Raw genomic sequence first — 22979 nt, forward strand, 5'->3', positions numbered from 1 at the left:
GTGTATGTGGGCGCAGCACCTCTGTATGACCACTAGGTGGAGCTGTCTGCATGGAATGCCCAAGCTGAAAGTGAAACTATTCCTAGGCTGTGACTCCATTACCGGGGTGAGGCGGTGGACACCGGAGCTGCTGGTAAGAGAACACGTATATCGCTGTCTGGTGCGGACATTTCTCGACAGACCTGCAGGGCCGTCTTTAATATTGATTGGACCCCGGGCAAAAATTTACTTGGGCCTCCTGGATCCCCCCTTCCGACACCTTAGCAGGCAATCACGGCCTCCACCACAACACACACACAAAACATCCACTAATCTGGTAGAGTCCAGTGAATGCCTGTAAATACTTCCAGTTCTGAAGACTCCAGCGGCTCAGGATCAGTGCTCTGGGCAGCTGGGCTCAGGCTGGAAGTGGGCACCGCTCTGCAGGAAGGAGACCAGGGCTCGGCTCACCCTAGTGTTACAGTGCATCCCAGCACCCCACAGTATGCAGTATAGCACCCTATAGTATACAGCACCCCACAGTATATAGTAGAGCAGTATAGCAGCCCACAGTATACAGCACCTCACGGTATACAACACCTCACTGTATACAGCACCCCAAACTATACACGATACAGCCCCCCACACTATACAGTACAGCAGTATAGCACTCCCCCCCACTATACAGGCCCCCCCCCCACACTATACAGGCCCCCCACAGTATACAGATACAGCCCACCACACAATATACAGCCCACCACACAATATACAGCCCATTACACAATATATAGCCCACCACACAGTATACAGCACCCACTATACAGTAGTTTACAGTATATTAACATAACAGCCCCTGTCACCTTTTTCTGATGTAATCTTTACAGAAAAAAAGCTCCACAGTTAACTTCTGTAGGACCTGTGATTACCTCATAGCCATGTGACCAGTAATTGCTAGGTTACTGGTCACATGGTAATGATGTCATTAAGGTCCTAAAGCAAAACTCATTAAGGTCCTAGAATTAAGATCATTAACACAGTACGATCATGATGCCTGTGTAGCCGACAGCCTGACACCCAGGGCAGTAGCTAGCAGGGCTCAAGAGGCAGCTGCCTTGGGCCCCCCAGGAGCAACTGGGCCCAGGGCAGCTGCCCCTTTTGCCCCTTGGTAAAGACGGCCCTGCAGACCTGCACCGTCATGCAGACTAGATCACACTGAGGAGTTTAGGCGCGGGTTTCAGTGTGAATTTTGTGCCAGGCTGCATCTGCGCTGAAATCATTTCCCATTTAACAGTGACCTCCACAGGGGCCCGCCCCCTTGACAGTGACCTCCACAGGGGCCCGCCCCCTTGACAGTGACCTCCACAGGGGCCCGCCCCCTTGACAGTGACCTCCACAGCACCCCGCCTCCTTGACAGTGACCTCCACAGCACCCCGCCCCCTTGACAGTGACCTCCACAGGGGCCCGCCCCCTTGACAGTGACCTCCACAGCACCCCGCCCCCTTGACAGTGACCTCCATAGGGGCTCGCCCCCTTGACAGTGACCTCCACAGGGGCCCGTCCCCTTGACAGTGACCTCGACAGCACCTGCCCCTTAAGACTGACCATAGATTTCAATCCCTTAACTGTGACCTCCACCATTCCCGGCCCCCTGAACAGAGACCTCCACAGCGACTGCCCCTTTAACAGTGACCTCACAGTCCCCTCCTCCCTTAACAGTGACTGCTACAGTGCCCGCCCCTTTAACATTGACCGCCACAGTGTCCTGCCCCCTTAACAGTGACCTCCACAGCAGCTGCCCCTTTATTAGTGACCTCCACAGCACCCCATCTCCTTAACAGTGATTTATACAATAACCCGCCCCCTTAACACTGACCTCCACAACACCCCGCCCCCTTAACAGTGACCTCTACAGTACCCCGCCCCTTAACACTGACCTCCATAGCGGACTGTCCCCTAAACTGTGCCCCGTCCACCTTTCCCTGCCCCCTCCACAGTGCCCTCCCCCTTAACAGTGATTTCCACAACACGCCGCCCCCTTAACAGTGGCCTCTACAGCAATCTGCCCCTTTACACTGACCTCCATAGCGGATCGTCAATGGCAGACGCCTGTGATCCGGCACAAATGGCGGCTGTCAGATGGACAAAAACTGTTCCATGACGTCCGAAACCCGACATTTATGCTGGAAAGACGATGCTTCGCCGCCAGATCCTTAATTTAGTCAGTGGGGAACTGGAGGTGATGAGTAGAGTCCGGCTATGCCGGATCCGGGGAAAACCTGCAGGCTGCTCTCTGCCGCGACAGCCTGCCGGATCCGGTGCCGCAGATGTGAGCGTAACCTAATCTGCTAGGACTAAATGAAATATTATCTTTCCTAAATTTTCTCTGATTACTATGGGATCGGTGTCCAGATCTTGCCGTCATCCTGGCCTCCCGGAACCAGAATCTGTTACCAGTCTAAGGTCGGGGTCCCCGTTACCTACTGCTCCACGAATGAACTACAACTAACAGCTTAGAGAAGCCTTCTGCTCTACCACCTGCACCCTGCGTAACGTAATGGTATATGGGAATACGCTAATACATTATAAGTATAAAATAATATGTAAGAGAGTAATTCCTAATGGGGTTTTTGTTTAAAAAAAGGTATAAAAAAAAGCAAAAAAAAAAAAGCTTGCATGAATGATAATAAATAAGTGATTGTAATTGACAGAAAAATTTCAAAAATAAGTGACAAAAAACCCACTTATTAGGTAACCACATGACCGAAATTAAGTAACAATAAAGTAATTAAAAAAAAGCAACGTCCAAAATGGCTTTTTCTATATTTGCCATGTAAACAAAAAAAAGTATATACAATACAAATGTTCTCAAACAGCTGCAAAAAAAACCCAAAAAAACACATTTCTCCTACATAAAACTAGGCGTCATACAGCTGTCAGCGGAAAAACAAACAAAAAAAAACCGGTATGGCTGCTTAAACATAGAGAAGCAAATAGTGAAAAAGAAAAATAGCTGGTCATTAAAGGGTTAAGGGAGTTCCTTGCTGTGTCAGGGATTATGCTGTTTAGACATTCTGCTTTCATGATCAGTGTATGTGGGCGCAGCACCTCTGTATGACCACTAGGTGGCGCTGTCTGTATGGAATGCCCAAGCTGAAAGTGAAACTGTTCCTAGGCTGTGACTCCATTACCGGGGTGAGGCGGTGGACACCGGAGCTGCTGGTAAGAGAACACGTTTATCGCTGTCTGGTGCGGACATTTCTCGACAGACCTGCACCGTCATGCAGACTAGATCACACGGAGGAGTTTAGGCGCGGGTTTCAGTGTGGATTTTGCAGACATCCCAACCTGCAAAAATTCATTTCAGGGAGGTGCACTTCTCATTTCAGGGAGGTTTTCTTTTTTCTTTTTTTTCACGAACTTTTTATTACATTTTCCAAACATTTTAAGTATCTGCACACTTTGCTCTATGGTGTGGAGGACCGGGCTCATTACCCTGCCCCAAATTATCATATTTATATATATGATTAAAGCATCCAGGGGGTGTGAATTTAACACTGGGGTAAATAATATAATTAAAATGGAGGGTTAAATGTGTAAATGTATTTTTTTTTAAAATACATCTCTTTCAATAGTTATATAGCTACTGAATGAGACAGACGGGATGCCTTTAACATATATATCTCCTTGAAAAGCCAATTTGACCCTAAAGGGTTAATTCAACCTGTAATCTAAACTCTGTCCTGTCACTTCTCTTATCTCTCTGCTCTGCTATCTGACTGAGATAAACCTTTCCGGGAGATATGTTTCACATGCGGGTGTCAGGGAGCCGCTATCTAATAGCGGGAGACTCCCTGAACCTCCGGGAGAGTTGAGATCCCTGATTTTGTGCCAGGCTGCATCTGCGCTGAAATCATTTCCCATTGTTTTCAGAGGGAGACGACTGAGACTCTGAAGTTCTTGAGACTGAGGGGTTTTCAAGACCACGGCAAGAATGTCCCGGTCCACTCCTGGTGCGGACCCCTCGCAAAGCCCCAGCAGGAGTCTGCTCGTGGTTTAGCTCCATTCAATTTATTTATAGTGTTTTACAGCCATATTCCAGAACTCTATCTATGAGTTCCCGGTTGGCGTACGTGTATTATATTGTGCTAGCTGAAGGCGCCGGCTTCGCTCGGGTAGATTTCATCTATTCCACGTAATGTTTGTCTGTGTCGTTAAAAGATATCGACATTATCCCCTATAACAGTGACATCTACGGCCCCCCACCCCTTAACACTGACCATCGGTTACAGTCCCTTAACTGTGACCTCCATCATTCCCGGCCCCCTTAACAGAGACCTCCACAGCGGCCGTCCCTTTATTAGTGACCTCACAGTACCCCGCTGCCTTAACAGTGACCTCACAGTACCCCGCTGCCTTAACAGTGACCTCACAGTACCCCGCTACCTTAACAGAGACCTCACAGTACCCCGCTGCCTTAACAGTGACCTCACAGTACCCCGCTGCCTTAACAGTGACCTCACAGTACCCCCGCTGCCTTAACAGTGACCTCACAGTACCCCGCTGCCTTAACAGTGACCTCACAGTACCCCGCTGCCTTAACAGTGACCTCACAGTACCCCGCTGCCTTAACAGTGACCTCACAGAACCCCGCTGCCTTAACAGTGACCTCACAGTACCCCGCTGCCTTAACAGTGACCTCACAGTACCCCGCTGCCTTAACAGTGACCTCACAGTACCCCGCTGCCTTAACAGTGACCTCACAGTACCCTGCTGCCTTAACAGTGACCTCACAGTACCCCGCTGCCTTAACAGTGACCTCACAGAACCCCGCTGCCTTAACAGTGACCTCACAGTACCCCGCTGCCTTAACAGTGACCTCACAGTACCCCGCTGCCTTAACAGTGACCTCACAGTACCCTGCTGCCTTAACAGTGACCTCACAGTACCCCGCTGCCTTAACAGTGACCTCACAGTACCCCGCTGCCTTAACAGTGACCTCACAGTACCCCGCTGCCTTAACAGTGACCTCACAGTACCCCGCTGCCTTAACAGTGACCTCACAGTACCCCGCTGCCTTAACAGTGACCTCACAGTACCCCGCTGCCTTAACAGTGACCTCACAGTACCTCGCTGCCTTAACAGTGACCTCACAGTACCCCGCTGCCTTAACAGTGACCTCACAGTACCCCGCTGCCTTAACAGTGACCTCACAGTACCCCGCTGCCTTAACAGTGACCTCACAGAACCCCGCTGCCTTAGAAGTGACCTCACAGTACCCCGCTGCCTTAACAGTGACCTCACAGTACCCCGCTGCCTTAACAGTGACCTCACAGTACCCCGCTGCCTTAACAGTGACCTCACAGTACCCCGCTGCCTTAACAGTGACCTCACAGTACCCTGCTGCCTTAACAGTGACCTCACAGTACCCTGCTGCCTTAACAGTGACCTCACAGTACCCCGCTGCCTTAACAGTGACCTCACAGTACCCCGCTGCCTTAACAGTGACCTCACAGTACCCCGCTGCCTTAACAGTGACCTCACAGTACCCCGCTGCCTTAACAGTGACCTCACAGTACCCCGCTGCCCCTTTAATAGTGGCCTCCACAGTCCCCTCCTCCCTTAACAGTGACCGCTACAGTGCCCGCCCCTTTAACATTGACCGCCACAGCGGCCTGCCCCCTTAACAGTAACATCCACAGCGCCCTCCCTTTTAACAGTGACCTCCACAGCGGCCGTCCCTTTTATTAGTGACCTCCACAGTACCTCATCTCCTTAACAGTGATTTACACAATAACCCGCCCCCTTAAAGAGGACCTTTCATCGGTCCAAACATTGTGAACTAAGTATCATGACATATACAGCGGCGCCCAGGGATCTCACTGCACTTACTATTATGCCTGGGCACCGCTCCGTTCTCCCGTTATGTCCTCCGGTATGTTCAGGGACTTGGTTATAGTAGGCGGAGACTTAGGACTCTTGGTTATAGTAGGCGGAGACTGCCTTTGTTCTGCTGGGCGTCTCCTCCTCCTAGGCTGTAGCGCTGGCCAATCGCAGAGCTCACAGCCTGAGAGAAAAACCTCCCAGGCTGTGAGCTCTGCGCTGCGATTGGCCAGCGCTACAGCCTAGGAGAAGGAGACGCCCAGCAGGACAAGGGAAGACTCCGCCTACTATAACCAAGTCCCCTAAGTCTCCGCCTACTATAACCAAGTCCCCGAACATACCGGAGGACATAACGGAAGAACGGAGCGGCGCCCAGGCATAATAGTAAGTGCAGTGAGATCCCTGGGCGCCGCTGTATATGTCATGATACTTAGTTCACAATGTTTGAACCGATGAAAGGTCCTCTTTAACAGTGACCTCCACAAAGATCCGTTCACTTAAAATGTGACCTCCACAACACCCCGCCCCCTTAACACTGACCTCTACAGCACCCCGCCCTTTAACACTGACCTCCATAGCGGACCGTCCCCTTAACTGTGATCTCCACCTTTCCCTGCCCCCTTAACAGAGACCTCCACAGTGCCCTCCCCTTTAACAGTGACCTCCACAGCATCTCGCTCCCTTAACATTGACCTCCACAGCGATCCCGCCTTTTTAAAGGTGACCTCCACAGTACCTCGTCTCCTTAACAGTGATTTCCACAACACGCCGCCCCCTTAACAGTGGCCTCTACAGCAATCTGCCCCTTTACACTGACCTCCATAGCGGATCGTCCCCTTAATTGTGACCTCCACAGCAGCCTGCTGCTAGGGTGGCCAGAGGTCAGGTTTTAGGCCAGACAGTCCGGCTTTCAGACTTCCTGCCCTCCGTCCGGCGCAGGGCCTGGACGGACACAAGGATGTCCTTTTGAACAGCTCACTCTCAGACAGCAGCACAGTGCTCTCTAAGCGTGAGCTGCAGGGAGAAAGTCACCGTCCCTCCGAGGGCCGGCATCACCACCGGGCATACCCGAGCAAGTGTTGGGGCCCACTGTTCATTAGGGGGCCCACTCATTTTCTCACTTCAAAATTGCGGCAGTCGTGGTCCCTTTAACCGCCTCCGGACCGCCTAACGCAGGATCGCGTTCCGGAGGCGGCTGTCTCAGGCAGAGTCACGCATCTATGCGTCATCTCGCGAGACGCGAGATTTCCTGTGAACGCGCGCACACAGGAACTGCAGGTAAGCGAGTGGATCTACAGCCTGCCAGCAGCAATCGTTCGCTGGCAGGCTGTAGATGCGATTTTTTTTTAACCCCTAACAGGTATATTAGACGCTGTTTTGATAACAGCGTCTAATATACCTGCTACCTGGTCCTCTGGTGGTCCCTTTTGCTTGGATCGACCACCAGAGGACACAGGCAGCTCTGTAATAAGTAGCACCAAGCACTACACTACACTATACCCCCCTTGTCACTTATTAACCCCTGATCACCCCCCTGTCATTGATCACTACCCTGTAAGGCTCCATTCAGATGTCTGTATGTGTTTTACGGATCCACGGATCCATGGATCGGATCCGCAAAACACATACGGACGTCTGAATGGAGCCTTACTGGGGGGGTGATCAATGACAGGGTGGTGATCACCCCATATAGACTCCCTGATCACCCCCCTGTAAGGCTCCATTCAGACATTTTTTTGGCACAAGTTAGCGGAAATTGATTTTTGTTTTTTGTTTTTTCTTACAAAGTCTCATATTCCACTAACTTGTGTCAAAAAATAAAATCTCACATGAACTCACCATACCCCTCACGGAATCCAAATGCGTAAAATTTTTTAGACATTTATATTCCAGACTTCTTCTCACGCTTTAGGGCCCCTAAAATGCCAGGGCAGTATAAATACCCCACATGTGACCCCATTTCGTAAAGTAGACACCCCAAGGTATTCTGTGAGGGGCATATTGAGTCCATGAAAGATTGAACTTTTTGTCCCAAGTTATTGGAAAGGGAGACTTTGTGAGAAAAAACAAAAAAAAATCAATTTCCGCTAACTTGTGCCCCAAAAATCTTCTATGAACTCGCCATGCCCCTCATTGAATACCTTGGGGTGTCTTCTTTCCAAAATGGGGTCAAATGTGGGGAATTTATACTGCCCTGGCATTTTAGGGGCCCTAAAGCGTGAGAAGTAGTCTGGGATCCAAATGTCTAAAAATGCCCTCCTAAAAGGAATTTGGGCCCCTTTGCGCATCTAGGCTGCAAAAAAGTGTTACACATGTGGTATCGCCGTACTCAGGAGAAGCTGGGGAATGTGTTTTGGGGTGTCTTTTTACATATACCCATGCTGGGTGAGAGAAATATCTCTCTAAAAGACAACTTTTCCCATTTTTTTTAATACAAAGTTGTAGAGAGATATTTCTCTCACCCAGCATGGGTATATGTAAAAAGACACCCCAAAACACCCTACTTCTCCTGAGTACGGCGATACCACACGTGTGACACTTTTTTGCAGCCTAGGTGGGCAAAGGGGCCCACATTCCAAAGAGCACCTTTAGGATTTCACAGGGCATTTTTACACATTTTAAATTTCAAACTACTTCTCATGCATTAGGGCCCCTAAAATGCCAGGGCAGTATAAATACCCTACAAGTGACCCCATTTTGGAAAGAAGACACCCCAAGGTATTTTGTGATGGGCATAGTGAGTTCATGGAAGTTTTTATTTTTTGTCACAAGTTAGTGGAACATGAGACTTTGTAAGGAAAAAAATAAAAATAAAAAAATAACCATTTTCCGCTAACTTGTGACAAAAAATAAAAAGTTCTATGAACTCACTATGCTTATGAGCGAATACCTTAGGGTGTCTACTTTCCGAAATGGGGTCATTTGTGGGGGGTTTCTACTGTCTGGGCATTGTAGAACCTCAGGAAACATGACAGGTGCTCAGAAAGTCAGAGCTGCTTCAAAAAGCGGAAATTCACATTTTTGTACCATAGTTTGTAAACGCTATAACTTTTACCCAAACCATTTTTTTTACCCAAACATTTTTTTTTAATAAAAGACATGTAGAACAATAAATTTAGAGAAAAATGTATATAGAAATGTATTAAAAAAAAAAATTACAACAGAAAGTGAAAAATGTTGTTTTTTTGCTAAACTTTCGGTAAATTTCGATTAATAACAAAAAAAGTAAAAATGTCAGCAGCAATGAAATACAACCAAATGAAAGCTCTATTAGTGAGAAGAAAAGGAGGTAAAATTCATTTGGGTGGTAAGTTGCATGACCGAGCAATAAACGGTGAAAGTAGTGTAGTGCAGAATTGTAAAAAGTGGTCTGGTCATTAAGGGTGTTTAAGCTAGGGGGGCTGAGGTGGTTAAACATCACCCTGCCTTGTCATACTGCCACTGCGCTGCCTGCACATGATGTCACTGGAAAGGATGTCCAGGCGGGTGGAGCATAGGGTGGCCACTGGCTTCACCCAAGAAAGCTAGACCTCACCGGTCACGACCCCAAACCGATAACCACACCCACCTCTGTAAAGCCACGCCCATCACCTCCGTTAATGTTGTGTATTGCCCTCCGATATTCTTCTAGTTCTGTACAGGTCCAAAACATATGTAAATGATCGGCCTCAGGTGAATCACACCGTGGACAATTGGAAGTGTTTCTCAAACCCCATCTATTACCGTATTTCTCGCCCTATAAGACACACTTTTTTCCCCCCAAAAGTGGGGGGAAAATACCAGTGTGTCTTATGGGGCGAATGCTGCTGATTTTGCCGTATTTTCAATGATGCGGCGGGTGTATCAGCTGTGAGGGAGGAGGGGCTGGGGGCCGGCATCTGCTTTTATAATGACAGCGGGGCCCGTGCAGTGACTATTCTACTACACGGGCCCCGCTCACTGTATAATCGTATCTGTATTCTGTAATAGTTAATTGTGTATATAATGAAATTGCATAATCAGCGCTACTTACAACTACAAGCGCTCGGTAGGTAGCAGAGAGGAGGGAGGCCGGGCGGGCGGCGCGTCACTCACGCCCACTTTATGAATGAAGCAGGCGGCATGGGCGCATGACGTAGTGACTCACGCTGCCAGTGATCGTCCTCCCGGCCTGTCACCCACAGATCCCCCCCATAAGTGTTACCCACAGATCCCCCCCATAAGTGATACCCACAGATTCCCCCATAAGTGTCACCCACAGATCCCCCCCATAAGTGTCACCCACAGATCCCCCCCATAAGTGATACCCACAGATCCCCCCCATAAGTGATACCCACAGATCCCCCCCATAAGTGTCACCCACAGATTCCCCCATAAGTGTCACCCACAGATTCCCCCATAAGTGTCACCCACAGATTCCCCCATAAGTGTCACCCACAGATTCCCCCATAAGTGTCACCCACAGATCCCCCCATAAGTGTCACCCACAGATCCCCCCCATAAGTGTCACCCACAGATCCCCCCATAAGTGTCACCCACAGATCCCCCCCATAAGTGTCACCCATAGATCCCCCCATAAGTGTCACCCACAGATCCCCCCCATGAGTGTCACCCACAGATCCCCCCATAAGTGTGCGTCACCCACAGATCCCCCCATAAGTGTGCGTCACCCACAGATCCCCCCCATAAGTGTGCGTCACCCACAGATCCCCCCCATAAGTGTGCGTCACCCACAGATCCCCCCCATAAGTGTGCGTCACCCACAGATCCCCCATAACAGTGCGTCACCCACAGATCCCCCATAACAGTGCGTCACCCACAGATCCCCCATAACAGTGCGTCACCCACAGATCCCCCATAACAGTGCGTCACCCACAGATCCCCCATAACAGTGCGTCACCCACAGATCCCCCATAACAGTGCGTCACCCACAGATCCCCCATAACAGTGCGTCACCCACAGATCCCCCATAACAGTGCGTCACCCACAGATCCCCCATAACAGTGCGTCACCCACAGATCCCCCATAACAGTGCGTCACCCACAGATCCCCCATAACAGTGCGTCACCCACAGATCCCCCATAACAGTGCGTCACCCACAGATCCCCCATAACAGTGCGTCACCCACAGATCCCCCATAACAGTGCGTCACCCACAGATCCCCCATAACAGTGCGCCTCCCACAGATCCCCCATAACAGTGCGTCACCCACAGATCCCCCATAACAGTGCGCCACCCACACACCACAATTAGTTCAAAACCCACCAAAAGCACACCTATTGGTTCCCTGGGGACCCGATAACCCGGAACAGGATGGTGATCGGTGGTGTGATAATACACCACCAATCACCATCCTGCGATCCTGAGAGGTGATGGTGACATCACCTCTCAGGATCGCTTCTGATTGGTTGCAGGGCGGGCGGGAGGTTCAAATAATTGCAGCGCTCTTTTCTGTTTCCAGGAGCGAGGAAAGAGGAGCCTGCGATCGGATCTCTAGAGCCAGCACCCCCATCTATGCCCAGCACCCCCTTCTGACCCTCCACAGTGCCATCTGGCACTAAAAGGTATTTAGGGAAAGGTTAGGGACAGGTTATGTTAGGCAGGGATATTCAGGGAAAGTTTAGTGGGAAAAAAATAATAGTTTTTTGTTGCATCACCCTAATCGCCATGCTAGGGACCCTGTGGCCCACACTAGTACGAGAAGCTCTGGGGCTCATACTAGTTTTCCGGCCCACCAGTTAAGTCCACCGGAGCCCCTTACCGGTGAACTTGCATGGTGTACCCCAGAGCATTTTGAGCCTGCGATTCCTGATTTTGTTGGCCAAGCAGGGATCCAGATTCCCACAGTGGGCTTCACTGAATATGACTATTTTAGTGTTTTTTTCAGTGACCACTTTGTAAATCTGATGGTGGAGCAAACAAAGTGTTCGCCCAACAGTTCATTGCTCAACACCCAGGCTCCCTTTTGGCTAGGGCTGATGGCTTGACTTGTCAGTGCAGCTGAGATGAGGACATTTTGGGGCCTTGTGCTGCACATGGGCCTAGTCAAAAAACCCAGTGTCAGGCATTACTGGAGTGGGGACATCTTCTACCAGACCCCACTTTACAGTACGGCCATGACACGTACCCGGTTTGATGCCATCCGGAAATGTCTGCATTATGCAGATAATGCAGCATGTCCCCCCCAAGGTGATCCTGCCTATTACCGCCTGTACAAAATCAGGCCGGTCATCGATCACTTTGGGGCCAAATTTTTGGAGGCCTATGTACCTGGAAGTTGATGAGTGTCTCAATTCTTTCAAGGGGAGACTCATTTTCCGCCAGTATGTTCCCTCTAAGCGGGCGAGGTATGGCGTGAAGCTGTACAAACTTTGTGAGAGTACCTCAGGGTACACTTACAAGTTTCGTGTGTACGAGGGGCGAGATTCCCGTATTCAACCCCCAGAATGTCCCCCCACTTTGGGTGTTAGCGGGAAACTTGTGTGGGGCCTTATGCACCCAATGCTAGATAAGAGTTACCACCTGTACGTGGATAACTTTTATACTAGTATCCCCTTGTTCCAGATCCACGTCCGCTTGTGGGACCGTGCGGAAAAATCAACGCGGCAGCCCTACCCACCCCCTCCAGGTACCTATTCCCAGGGGTGAGACCCGTGCCCTTACCAGTGGAAACCTGTTGCTGGTCAGATATAAGGACAAAAGGGATGTCCTTGTACTGTCCACAATTCACGGTAATGGCATCACCCCTGTCCCTGTGCGCTGGCAACACAGGGAAATTCCTCCAGGTCTATGAGGCAGTCCTCCAGGCCCTGGTCTTTTCTGACCGGGAAAGAGCAGGCCGGAGTACCTCGGGAACTGGAGGCGCCCGGATCGTCCCTGGCCAACACTTTCCAGGTGTGGTCCCCCATACTGGAAAGAAGGGACGGATCCCAAAAAAGTGCAGAGTGTGTCACAGGAGGGGTATACGGGACACCACTACTCAGTGTGACACGTGCCCCGATCATCCGGGCCTCTGCATTATTGGTTGCTTCAGGGAGTATCACACTTCCATGGAGGACTAAATTTCTAATCCCCTTCCCCAATTTTAATTCCATTTAGCCACTGACAATCAGAAAAAAAGATATGGTTCTCAGGCAAAAACAAAACATTTAAAAAAATATTATTTTGTAAAACTAAAATAAAAAAAGTTGACATATTAGGTATCGCTGCGTCCGTAAGAATCTTCTCCATAAAAATACACCATGACCTAACCCCTCAGATGAACACGGTCAAAAAAATGAAATAAAAACGGTGCAAAAAAAAGTATTTTTTTGTTACCTTACCTCACAAATAGTGTAATAGCAAGCGATCAAAAATTCATATGCTCCCCAAAATAGTGCCAATAAAACCGTCCTCTCATCCCACAAAAAATGAGCCCCTACCTAAGATAATCGGCTAAAAACAAAAAATAATGACTATTAGACTATGGAGATGCTAAAATGTTTTTTTTGTTTATAAAAGGATAATATAGTGTAAAACCTAAATAAATGTAAAAAACGTAGACATATTAGTATCGCCGCATCCGTAAGAATCTGCTATTAAAAATACCCCATGATCTAACCCCTCAGATGAACACGGTCAAAAAAAAAAACGGTGCAAAAAAAAGGCATTTTTTTGTCACCTTACCTGACAAATAGTGTAATAGCAAGCGATCAAAAAGTCATATGCCCCTCAAAATAGTGCCAATAAAACCATCCTCTCGTTCCACAAAAAATGAGCCCCTACCTAAGATAATCGGCTAAAAACAAAAAAAAAATGACCCTTAGACTATGGAGATACTAAAATGTTTTTTTTTTTGTTTATAAAAGGATAATATAGTGTAAAACCTAAATAAATATAGGTATCACCGCGTCCGTAAGAATCTGCTCTATAAAAATATCCCATGACCTAACCCCTCAGAGGAACACGGTCAAAAAAATTAAATAATAACTGTGCCAAAACAGCTATTTTTTGGGCAAATTTTCCATTTTAATCCTTTTTTTCCAGTAACAAAGCACATCGATTTTCATTCAGTGGTGAGGATTCGCCTTTGGACAACACAGTAACATCATCTCTCTCCGCCCCCACCTCCTGAATGTAATAGTCAGCAGTGATGAGCGGCAGGGGCAATATTCAAATTCGCAATATTTCGCGAATATTCGTCATATATTCGAGGATTCGTGATCTCCAGTCATTATTTTCTTGAATGCGAAAATCGGAAATAAAAAAATTTGCGATACAAAAATTTGCGATCAACTCTGCTCCTAAAGTCAAAGATATTGCACCTTCTCATTGGCCCACAAGAAAGAAGCCGTGAGGGATCATGGGTTCAGATGAAATGTTTTTTTGACTATTCACGAATACAAATATATATATATATATATAGCACTATATTCTAGATATTCGCGAATTCTCGAAGTGCCAATATTCGCGATAAAAATTGGAATTAGAATATTTGTGATCAACGCTAATAGTCAGAAACTTCTTCCATATTGGATCCACCTTTTTTTTAACTACATCCACATCTTGCGACCCTTTATGTCCCGCTCTTGTAGGGACAACCTTTGGGGACTTCAAAAATTGATCAATTTTAGGTGATGCTGTCAGTTTCTGGCCTGTTTTGACCGATGTATGTTCAGCAGAACACCTATTTTGCTTAGGGGCCATTTTTTTTTCTTCCCTTCCTCTTGCCCATTTTTTCTCCCCCTTCCCATCTTTTCCCTTTAATAATAACTTTTCTTCGTTTCTTCTGCTTTTTCTCTTTTTTGCCTGGAATGGAACCTTCTATCCATTCTAGCCCTCTCTAGAGAGGGAAGAGTTTAGCTAATGAAGGTCAGTCTAAGGGATCCCCTGTAAGGGGAAGGAGCAGGCCCTCGTCCGTGCTGGGCGAGCCTGCAGAAGAGAGTACCCCCTGCAAGGGGATGGCTGTGTTCCAGCCAGCAGAGCACTGTCTGCTCTGCTGGGCCCGTAGATCTAAGCTGAATGCCTCCAAAGCTAGGAAGAAAGATTCCCTGGATAAAGAGAAAGATACAGATCAGGAGAAAGACAGAGTCAGACTACAATAAGCTAAGTACAGCAGAATGGAAACGTTTCTATTTAATCTGATAGCACAGCAGAGCCAAAGAAAGTGACAGATGTAGCAAAGCCGAATGTGTTTGCCTGCCAAAACTTAAGCCAAAGCTTGCTGATAACCAAGATAAGGTTTGGAAGATTGTTTCCTGATACAAGTGTAATCAAGTAAAGCTGTTTCAACTTCAATAAAATTCTGGACTCCATTTATTCTGCAAATCCCTCAACTATTCACCCTATTATCACTGCCGCGGACGACCTCACTTGGGGTTCTGGATACCCAGGTAGGATCACCGTGACGAGTGCAAAGCCGCACCTATAGGGACACTATAGGTAACCCTCATACCACTCTGGTATGAGGGTTGCCTATACCAGAGTGTTCTACCATCACCTTCTACATAGGGGGACTTAGTCCCTCGTTGCTGAAATGCAACTGGGGTCACGACAAAAACTCTAAGAACTGACATACCACCTGTAGAAGCGACCCCTGGCGCCGGACCTGCCCTCTGCACTCTTACTTTTCTCTTTTCTTTCTTTTCCTCCCCTCTTTCTTTTTCTGACTTTCTCCTCTCCCTCCTTTCTTTGCCTAATTTATATTAATTACCAGAAAGGAAGATGGCGCTCAAAAGAAAAACAATTCATCCAAAAGAGGAAAAAAGTTCATACAAAATGCAGCAATCACCATTCCAGCAATACAATCATAGAGGCAACGAGTAATGGAAATCGTTTAATCTAATAAAACACAGCCAGGATGTCGGGGGTAGTACACAAAGAAAGGAAGGGAAGAATGAATGGATCAAATAAACAAAGGAGGACATGACGGGGAGACGGAGCACGTCTTCTTCAAATCTGAATACTAGGGCCGTCGGAGAGCGATGAAGCGGAAGAACCAGAGAGGTAGAAGGGAACAGGGAAGGACCAGGGAGAGGAATCCTGCAGGAAGTGGCACATAGCAACAGGCAGTCTCGGCACAGCAAATAAGCGGGAGAGACTCTGAGGAGGTCCGGAGATGTAACAGGACTTGCATGCGATAGAACGCTCAGATCATCCAGGATAGAGCATGGATCAGTGTGGCGAGGGGGAGGAGGAGGGCGCAACATAGCGTGACTACGTCATCACGTCCCCGCCAAGTGCTAGAGGACCTTCCTAGAGGAGCGACCAGGGAGTCCTCGGCCCAGTTCATCACCACCATCAGGGGCTCTGTGAAGAACAGGGCTCACTTGCTCTCCGCTCTCTGGGTTCTTCCTCTGGTCTGTCCATGCACTTGGTTCTGTGGTAGTGCTACCACTATTGCCTAATCTGCTTACTGTCATGGTCTGTTTTGCCTGTGTCCTGTTCGCTTGACATCCTATACGTCTGCCTTGGGCCGTCGATTTGTGGCGTTCCCTATGAGATAATAACTGTTCTCCTAACTCTCCAGGTCAGTACGATTACAGTGACATTTATATGGGTTTTCCTGTAAATGATGTAAGTCTGGATAGTACTGCCTCTTTCTCTGTCCTTGTGAATTATATAGGCACTGATAGTACTGCCTCCAGTAATGTAGGTATTGTGTTGTTTTCTTGTCTCTAGCAGTAAATAATGTAGGCACTTGTCGTTCTTCGTTTTTAAAAAATGATTAAGGCAGTGTTGTTACTACCCCCCTGTTCTCTCCCAGTAAATCATGTAAGTACAGATAGTACTGCCTCCCTGTCTCCCTCTGTATATGATGTAGGTACAGATAGTACTGCCTCCCCCTGTATATGATGTAGGTACAGATAGTCCTGCCTCCCTTTCTCTTCTTGTAAATTATGTAGGTACAGATAGTACTGCCTCCCCCTGTATATGATGTAGGTACAGATAGTCCTGCCTCCCTTTCTCTTCTTGTAAATTATGTAGGTACAGATAGTACTGCCTCCCCCTGTATATGATGTAGGTACAGATAGTACTGCCTCCCTGTCTCTCCTTGTAAATGATGTAGGTACAGATAGTACTGCCTCCCCCTGTATATGATGTAGGTACAGATAGTACTGCCTCCCTTTCTCTGCTTGTAAATTATGTAGGTACGGATAGTACTGCCTCCCCCTGTATATGATGTAGGTATAGATAGTCCTGCCTCCCTTTCTCTTCTTGTAAATTATGTAGGCACAGATAGTACTGCCTCCCCCTGTATATGATGTAGGTACAGATAGTACTGCCTCCCTGTCTCTCCTTGTAAATTATGTAGGTAGAGATAGTACTGCCTCCCCCTGTATATGATGTAGGTACAGATAGTACTGCCTCCCTGTCTCTCCTTGTAAATTATGTAGGTAGAGATAGTACTGCCTCCCTGTCTCATGTACAGATGTAGCAGGGTTAGCACACAAACTCTTAACACAATGGCCCAGATTCAGGTAGATTTGCCCATTACTTACACCTGAGCCGCTCAGCTGAATTTCTCTGCGCTGGAGCAATTTTGCCAAATTGCCACCTGATTCAGGAATCGTTTGTTCATTTAATTTGCTCCTGTTTAAGGCAAAGCTGAGGGCGCAAGGCCGTGCAAGTCAAAGTGGGTGTGCCCCTATGTAAATGAGGAATTTTCGGCTCAGCAGAGGTTTGCTAGCATAATTTCAGGGCAAATCCTGCTCAGCTGCTTGCACTGAGCAAATAAATAGGAGCAGACTTGCGCAGGTTCTTTGCTGAATTTCATCCTGCTTTTTCCTACCCCCCCCTGAGCAAGGAAATTCAGCCCTTTTGCAAGACATGGCACCTCCCAAAGGGACCAAAATAAGGAAGGCCAACTTTGTGGCTGCAGAGATGGACATCCTGATTGCTGCACTCCAGCAGCATAAGGAAGTCCTATATGGTGCCCATGTGGGTGCTCTGCTTGTTCAGATCGTCTGTCTAGGTGCTGCTGAAGTTGCGCGCTCCTTCAGATGACATTTGGCCATCTTTTGCTAACTTGCCCCTGCTTTTAACAGGAGCAAGTTTGCCCAGGGAAAAAAGCTTGCACGCTTCCAGCGCAAGATGCGCATCACACGCGCATGTTTCTGAATCATCGGCAGTACCTAATTTGCATATTCGCTGAGGGAATTCCATGAAGGCGCAACTTACACCCCGCGCAAAATTGCACGAAAATTGCGCAGGAACAGCTAGGCTGCGTGCGCGGGAAAATGGCCGCTTTTCAGGCTTAACTGGTTTACAGAATCAGCCGCAAATTTGCATAGGAGCAAATCAGTACTTGCGCGGCGCAAATCACACTTGTTCCCGCGCAAGTGCTTCTTGAATCTGGGCCAATGACTTAAGAAATTTGAGTTATCTTGAAACAAAAGCAATTGAAGGTGTTTGCTTAACACATTTAGTTTAGATAACACGTCTCATAAAGCATGCGTGTTAACCCTACTACATCTGTAGGTACAGACAGTACTACTTCCCTATAAATGATGTAGGTACAGATAGTACTGCCTCCGTCTCACCTGTATATGATGTAGGTACAGATATTACTGCCTCCCTGTACATAATGTAGGCTCTGATAGCACTGTCTCGTTGTCTCCCCCTTTAAATTACAAGAGGCTGACTGAACCAGCAAGGAATGCTGGGAGATTTCACTTCTGACACCTGCGGAATTGTGAATTCAGCTTTGGACAAAACCCGCTAAAACTAAGGATCAGGACTAGGTGAGTAACGGTGTGTTTAATGTAATTTATATCTGTATGTAGATAGATACATGATATTCAAAGGTGAACACAAAGTCCAGGTGCAGATGTAACAAGCCCTTCATGTACTTCAGGCTGCGATGCTCTGTTTCCCTGCAGGAGAACCAAGGACATCAATCAAAATGACTCTAGAAATCCCATCTCTAGGACGCCCCTTCTCTCTCGGGATGTTGTACAATTGTTATGAAGAGAAACTTATTCCAGGTAACTCCATAAGTAAAATGATATCTTGTCTCCAAGGGGTTGTGTCCTCTCAGACGATGGGGCATATCCCTAGGTTTGCCCCATTGTCTGATAGCTGCGGGTCCCACCTCTGGAACCCGCACCTATTTCTAAAACAAAGCCTAACATGAGGCCGGCAAAGTGGTGGCCGGCGGTGCCAGGTCTGGCCATCACCAAGCCTTCCTATTGGCCCTCCAGAATCCCCATAGAAATGAATGGGAGCGCACAGTGCTTGCACGGCCACCTCTCCCATTCATTTCTATGGGGCCGATGGAAATATCCGAGCCAGCGAGGTGGTGACAGACATAAGGTATAAGGGAAAGATCTGCTCCTCTTCTGTGTTTAGAGCCGCACCTGGAAATCACTGCTGACAATACACGGAGTGCTGTCCGCATCTTTTGCAGCCCCATTGAAGTGAATGGGTCCGCATCCAAGCAGCAAAAACTGCGGCTCGGATGCGGACCAAAACAATGGTCGTGTGCATGTATCGTTAGGCTACTTTCACACTAGCGGCAGGGAACTCCGGCAGGCTGTCCCGGCGGGTGAACAGCCTGTCGGATCTGTGCTGCCGCTAGTGCACACGTGCCCACGGACTACCACTCCGGCCCCATTGACTATGATGGGGGCGGGCTGGAGTGTCGGCGGCAGCACGGCAAACATCACCCGCCGGAACAGCCTGCCGGAGTTCCATGCCGCTAGTGTGAAAGTCGCCTTACACTGTATGGCCTTAGGCTATATTTACAGCGTTAGGGTCCATTCACACGTCCGTTGTTTCTTTCCTGATCTGTTCCGTTTTTTGCGGAACAGATCTGGACCCATTCATTTTCAATGAGTCCTGAAAAAAGGTCAGACATTGTGCTGTCCGATTTTTTTTCAGGACCCATTGAAAATGAATGGGTCCAGATCTGATCCGCAAAAAACGGAACAGATCAGGAAAGAAACAACGGACGTGTGAATGGACCCTTAAGGCTACATGTTTTTCTCTGCGTACGTTCTGTTTTTTTTTTGGGCTGATCGGATGGTTACCCATGCATTTCTATGGAGCCATTAAAATTGCGGTGTAGTCAACCATTTATTTTCCGCGTCCGCTGTCAGTGTTTCCCGTCCGCAAAAAAAGTATTGCATGTCCTATTCTTGTCCGCAAAAAAAAAGTTTTGCGGACCCATTGAAGTCAATGGGTCCGCAAAAAAATGCGGGAGACCAACGGAAGCCAACTGTATGTCATCCGCATCCGTTTTTTTTTTTTTGCGGATGGTTGCTGGGAAACCTGTATATATTAAATTTCAAGAATTACAGCCTTCAGTTTTTTTTGGCGGACCACAAAAAAAATAACTGAAGACACAGAAACACAACCTACAAAATTTGCAGACAATGGTAATGAGGGTGAGCCGTAAAAAAAATAAAACAGGATCACGGATCTGCTATTTGCGGACCGCAAAAAACATCTGTCGTGTGCATGTAGCCTAAATCTCGGGTTATGACTGTTTTAATTCCAAGGCAAAGTCCAACATCAATAATACCTTGCAGATAGGTTGAATACCTTACACTCCCCCAGATTGCACACAATGCACCTAGTGGTGCACTCTCTTCAGGGGGACATAAAACCTTTTCATGATCAGTGTTCACATGTGACAATGGACGGTGAGGTGTTTACTTGGGTTGTTGTGTGGACTTCCTCATATTCACAGGCTGCGCTGGTTTTCTACTGCATCGTGTCCTACGTCACATCTGCCTCTACCCTAAGTAATTCATAATGATCTTTTGTCTTTGGTCTCAGGCATTACCCTATGGAACAGAGAGGATCTGGCCAACAATATTTCCACAACGCCTCAAAATAGCACAGATTTTGAAGTGCTGGCATCTGACACGGTTTCTGGCAAGTCGTCTGCTCTGGATGTCTCTGGAGAATTAAAGCTCAGTCTGTGGAGTGGCATGGTCCAAGTCGGGGGATCTGGAAAATACTTTACTGATACAAAGGAATCGAAGAAACAAGCTCGAGTCACTCTGAAGTACTTGAGGACCACCAGGTTTGATCAACTTGGTATGAACCACCTCTGCCAAAAGAACATCACCTACAAAGATGTGTTAGACAAAGGGATAGCAACCCATGTGGTTACCGCCATTTTATATGGAGCCCAGGCATTCTTCATATTTGACAAAAAAATTTCCAACGCTGAAACAACTAAAGATGTTAAAGGAAAAATTACAGGAATGGTCATGAAGATAGGAAATCTCACAGGAGAGGTGAAGATGAATGAAGCAGAGAATGAAGAAGTCCGTCAGTTCAACTGTAAGTTTCATGGGGACTTTGCTCTAGAGAAAAACCCAGTGAATTACGAGGAAGCAGTGACAACCTATGCCAGCCTCCCAAAACTATTAGGAGAGGATGGGGAGAAGGCCGTGCCTATAAAAGTCTGGCTGTACCCCTTGAAAAACTTGGACGACAGAGCTGCCAGCTTGGTAAGACAGATTAGTGATCATCTGGTTTTCACAGCAGAGACTATCCTGCAGCAGATGTCAGAAGTCGTCAGAGAGTGTAACGATATGATGAGACATCCGGCGGCCATAGCTTTCCCAGCTCTCAACAAGATCAGCCAGTTCAAGAAACTTTTTGAATATTTTAGGGTTAAATTCCAGAAACAGTTGTCCCAAGTACTGCCAGCTATACGTTGTGGAAAGAAGAAAGAGTCTATTCTGGCGAACATTCTCACCAGTAAAGAGAAATCTCCATTTAGGGACAAGAACATCAGGACATTTCTCATCAGAAGATGGCAGGAGATGGAGACTGTCCATTCATTATTAAAGCAACTGAAGGGTTTCAGAGTGGTGTCAGAGGAAAGAGAGCTGATGAGAGAAATTCTTGATCCAAACTTTCCCAGCACATTTTGCGTTAACTTCTCCTCCTTGGCTTCTGCAGACCCGTATCTCTCACATTTAGAGTCCTGGCTTCACAAGGAAACTTGGGATCTTCAGGACAGCTTTAACGAAGGGGAAACTAAACAATGGTTCGAACAAAGCAATATACATAAGAAGGTAGAAATTATAGATCAATTGTACGGATTACAAAGGCCACGCACCAATCGACTGGTCACATCTGTTGAATGCAGTGAATGTGCCGGAATCGGTATGCATTATTACAAGAAGGGCAAAGGGATGACTCCGGAGTGTCTGTCTCCTGTAAAGTATGGTTTGATTTTTATCGTAGAGAGACTATTGCTCCTTTCACAGAAGTGAGTTTTCCAGCGCGGGTGCAATGCATGATGCGAACACATTGCACCCGCACTGAATCCCGACCCATTCATTTCAATGGGGCTGTGTACATGAGCGTTTTTTTAACGCATCAGTTCTGCGTTGCGTGAAAAATCGCAGCACGTTCTATATTCAGCGTTTTTCACGCAGCCCTGGCCCCATAGAAGTAAATGGGGCTTCAGTGAAAAACACATCGCATCCGCAAGCAAGTGCAGGTGAGATGCGTTTTTCACTGATGGTTGCTAAGAGATGTTGTTTGTAAACCTTCAGTTTTTTATCACGCGCGTCAAAAACGCATCAAAACGTATTTCACCAGGGCGGAAAAAAAAAACTGAACAACTGAACGCAATCGCAGACAAAACTGACTGAACTTGCTTGCAAAATGGTGCGAGTTTCACTGAACGCATCCGTAGCCAATCCGTCACGCTCGTGTGAAAGACGCCTAATGTACTTTGGTTGTGTAACAGACCCGTAAAAAAAAAGGAGGTAAAGAACCAGATTGACTGCAGAAGAGCAAAAACAACAACCCGTGATTGGACAAGAGTACACCATCACTTACCGATTGAATATTTTTTAACATATTACTAACAGCATATGAGATCTAATCATTGATTTAACCCTTCCTTTACCATAGAGTGCAATAAAAAAAAAAAAAAGTTTTATGTGTGACAAGCTTTTTACTTATATAAACTCCCCTATGTGGTGTTTTTTTACTTTTTCTATTCCCTGGAAAGAAAAGGAAGAAACATCCTCATTACAGACTTCCCTAAAGTTACTAGAAAGGGCGGATACATTGGTCTTCTTAGTGTTGGGGTTCATGCACACCTCAATGGTTTTTTTGCAGGTCGGATGTGGACCCTTTCACTTTGACTGGGCCGCAGCAGATGAGGACAGCCCACCGGGAGCTG

The 22979-nt window shown here is 47.4% G+C and overlaps 1 protein-coding gene across 3 annotated transcripts; it reads left to right on the top strand.

Moving 5' to 3' along the window:
• The first annotated feature begins 106 nt into the window (after nt 1-106).
• Nucleotides 107-22186, top strand: LOC122937887 (neoverrucotoxin subunit alpha-like). Of its 3 annotated transcripts, none has more exons than XM_044293054.1 (4): nt 107-133; nt 18455-18561; nt 18700-18804; nt 20600-22186. In XM_044293054.1, the coding sequence occupies exons 3-4, from the start codon at nt 18723-18725 to the stop codon at nt 22054-22056; spliced, it is 1539 nt and encodes a 512-aa protein (XP_044148989.1). In that variant the 5' UTR covers nt 107-133; nt 18455-18561; nt 18700-18722; the 3' UTR covers nt 22057-22186. The 3 variants fall into 3 exon arrangements, with proteins under 3 accessions (XP_044148989.1, XP_044148991.1, XP_044148990.1); XM_044293055.1 differs by lacking the exon at nt 107-133 and adding an exon at nt 3150-3199; XM_044293056.1 differs by lacking the exons at nt 107-133; nt 18455-18561 and adding an exon at nt 3144-3199.
• Nucleotides 22187-22979: the final 793 nt, after the last annotated feature.

Source organism: Bufo gargarizans, chromosome 5, assembly GCF_014858855.1.
Source record: "Bufo gargarizans isolate SCDJY-AF-19 chromosome 5, ASM1485885v1, whole genome shotgun sequence".
Taxonomy (NCBI): domain Eukaryota; kingdom Metazoa; phylum Chordata; class Amphibia; order Anura; family Bufonidae; genus Bufo; species Bufo gargarizans.

Bases quoted from the DNA above. Each gene is read 5' to 3' on its own strand.
- LOC122937887 (XM_044293054.1), top strand. From the start codon at position 18,723: ATGACTCTAGAAATCCCATCTCTAGGACGCCCCTTCTCTCTCGGGATG. The intron at 18,805-20,599 runs GTAACTCCATAA...CTTTGGTCTCAG, and splicing joins TGAAGAGAAACTTATTCCAG to GCATTACCCTATGGAACAGA.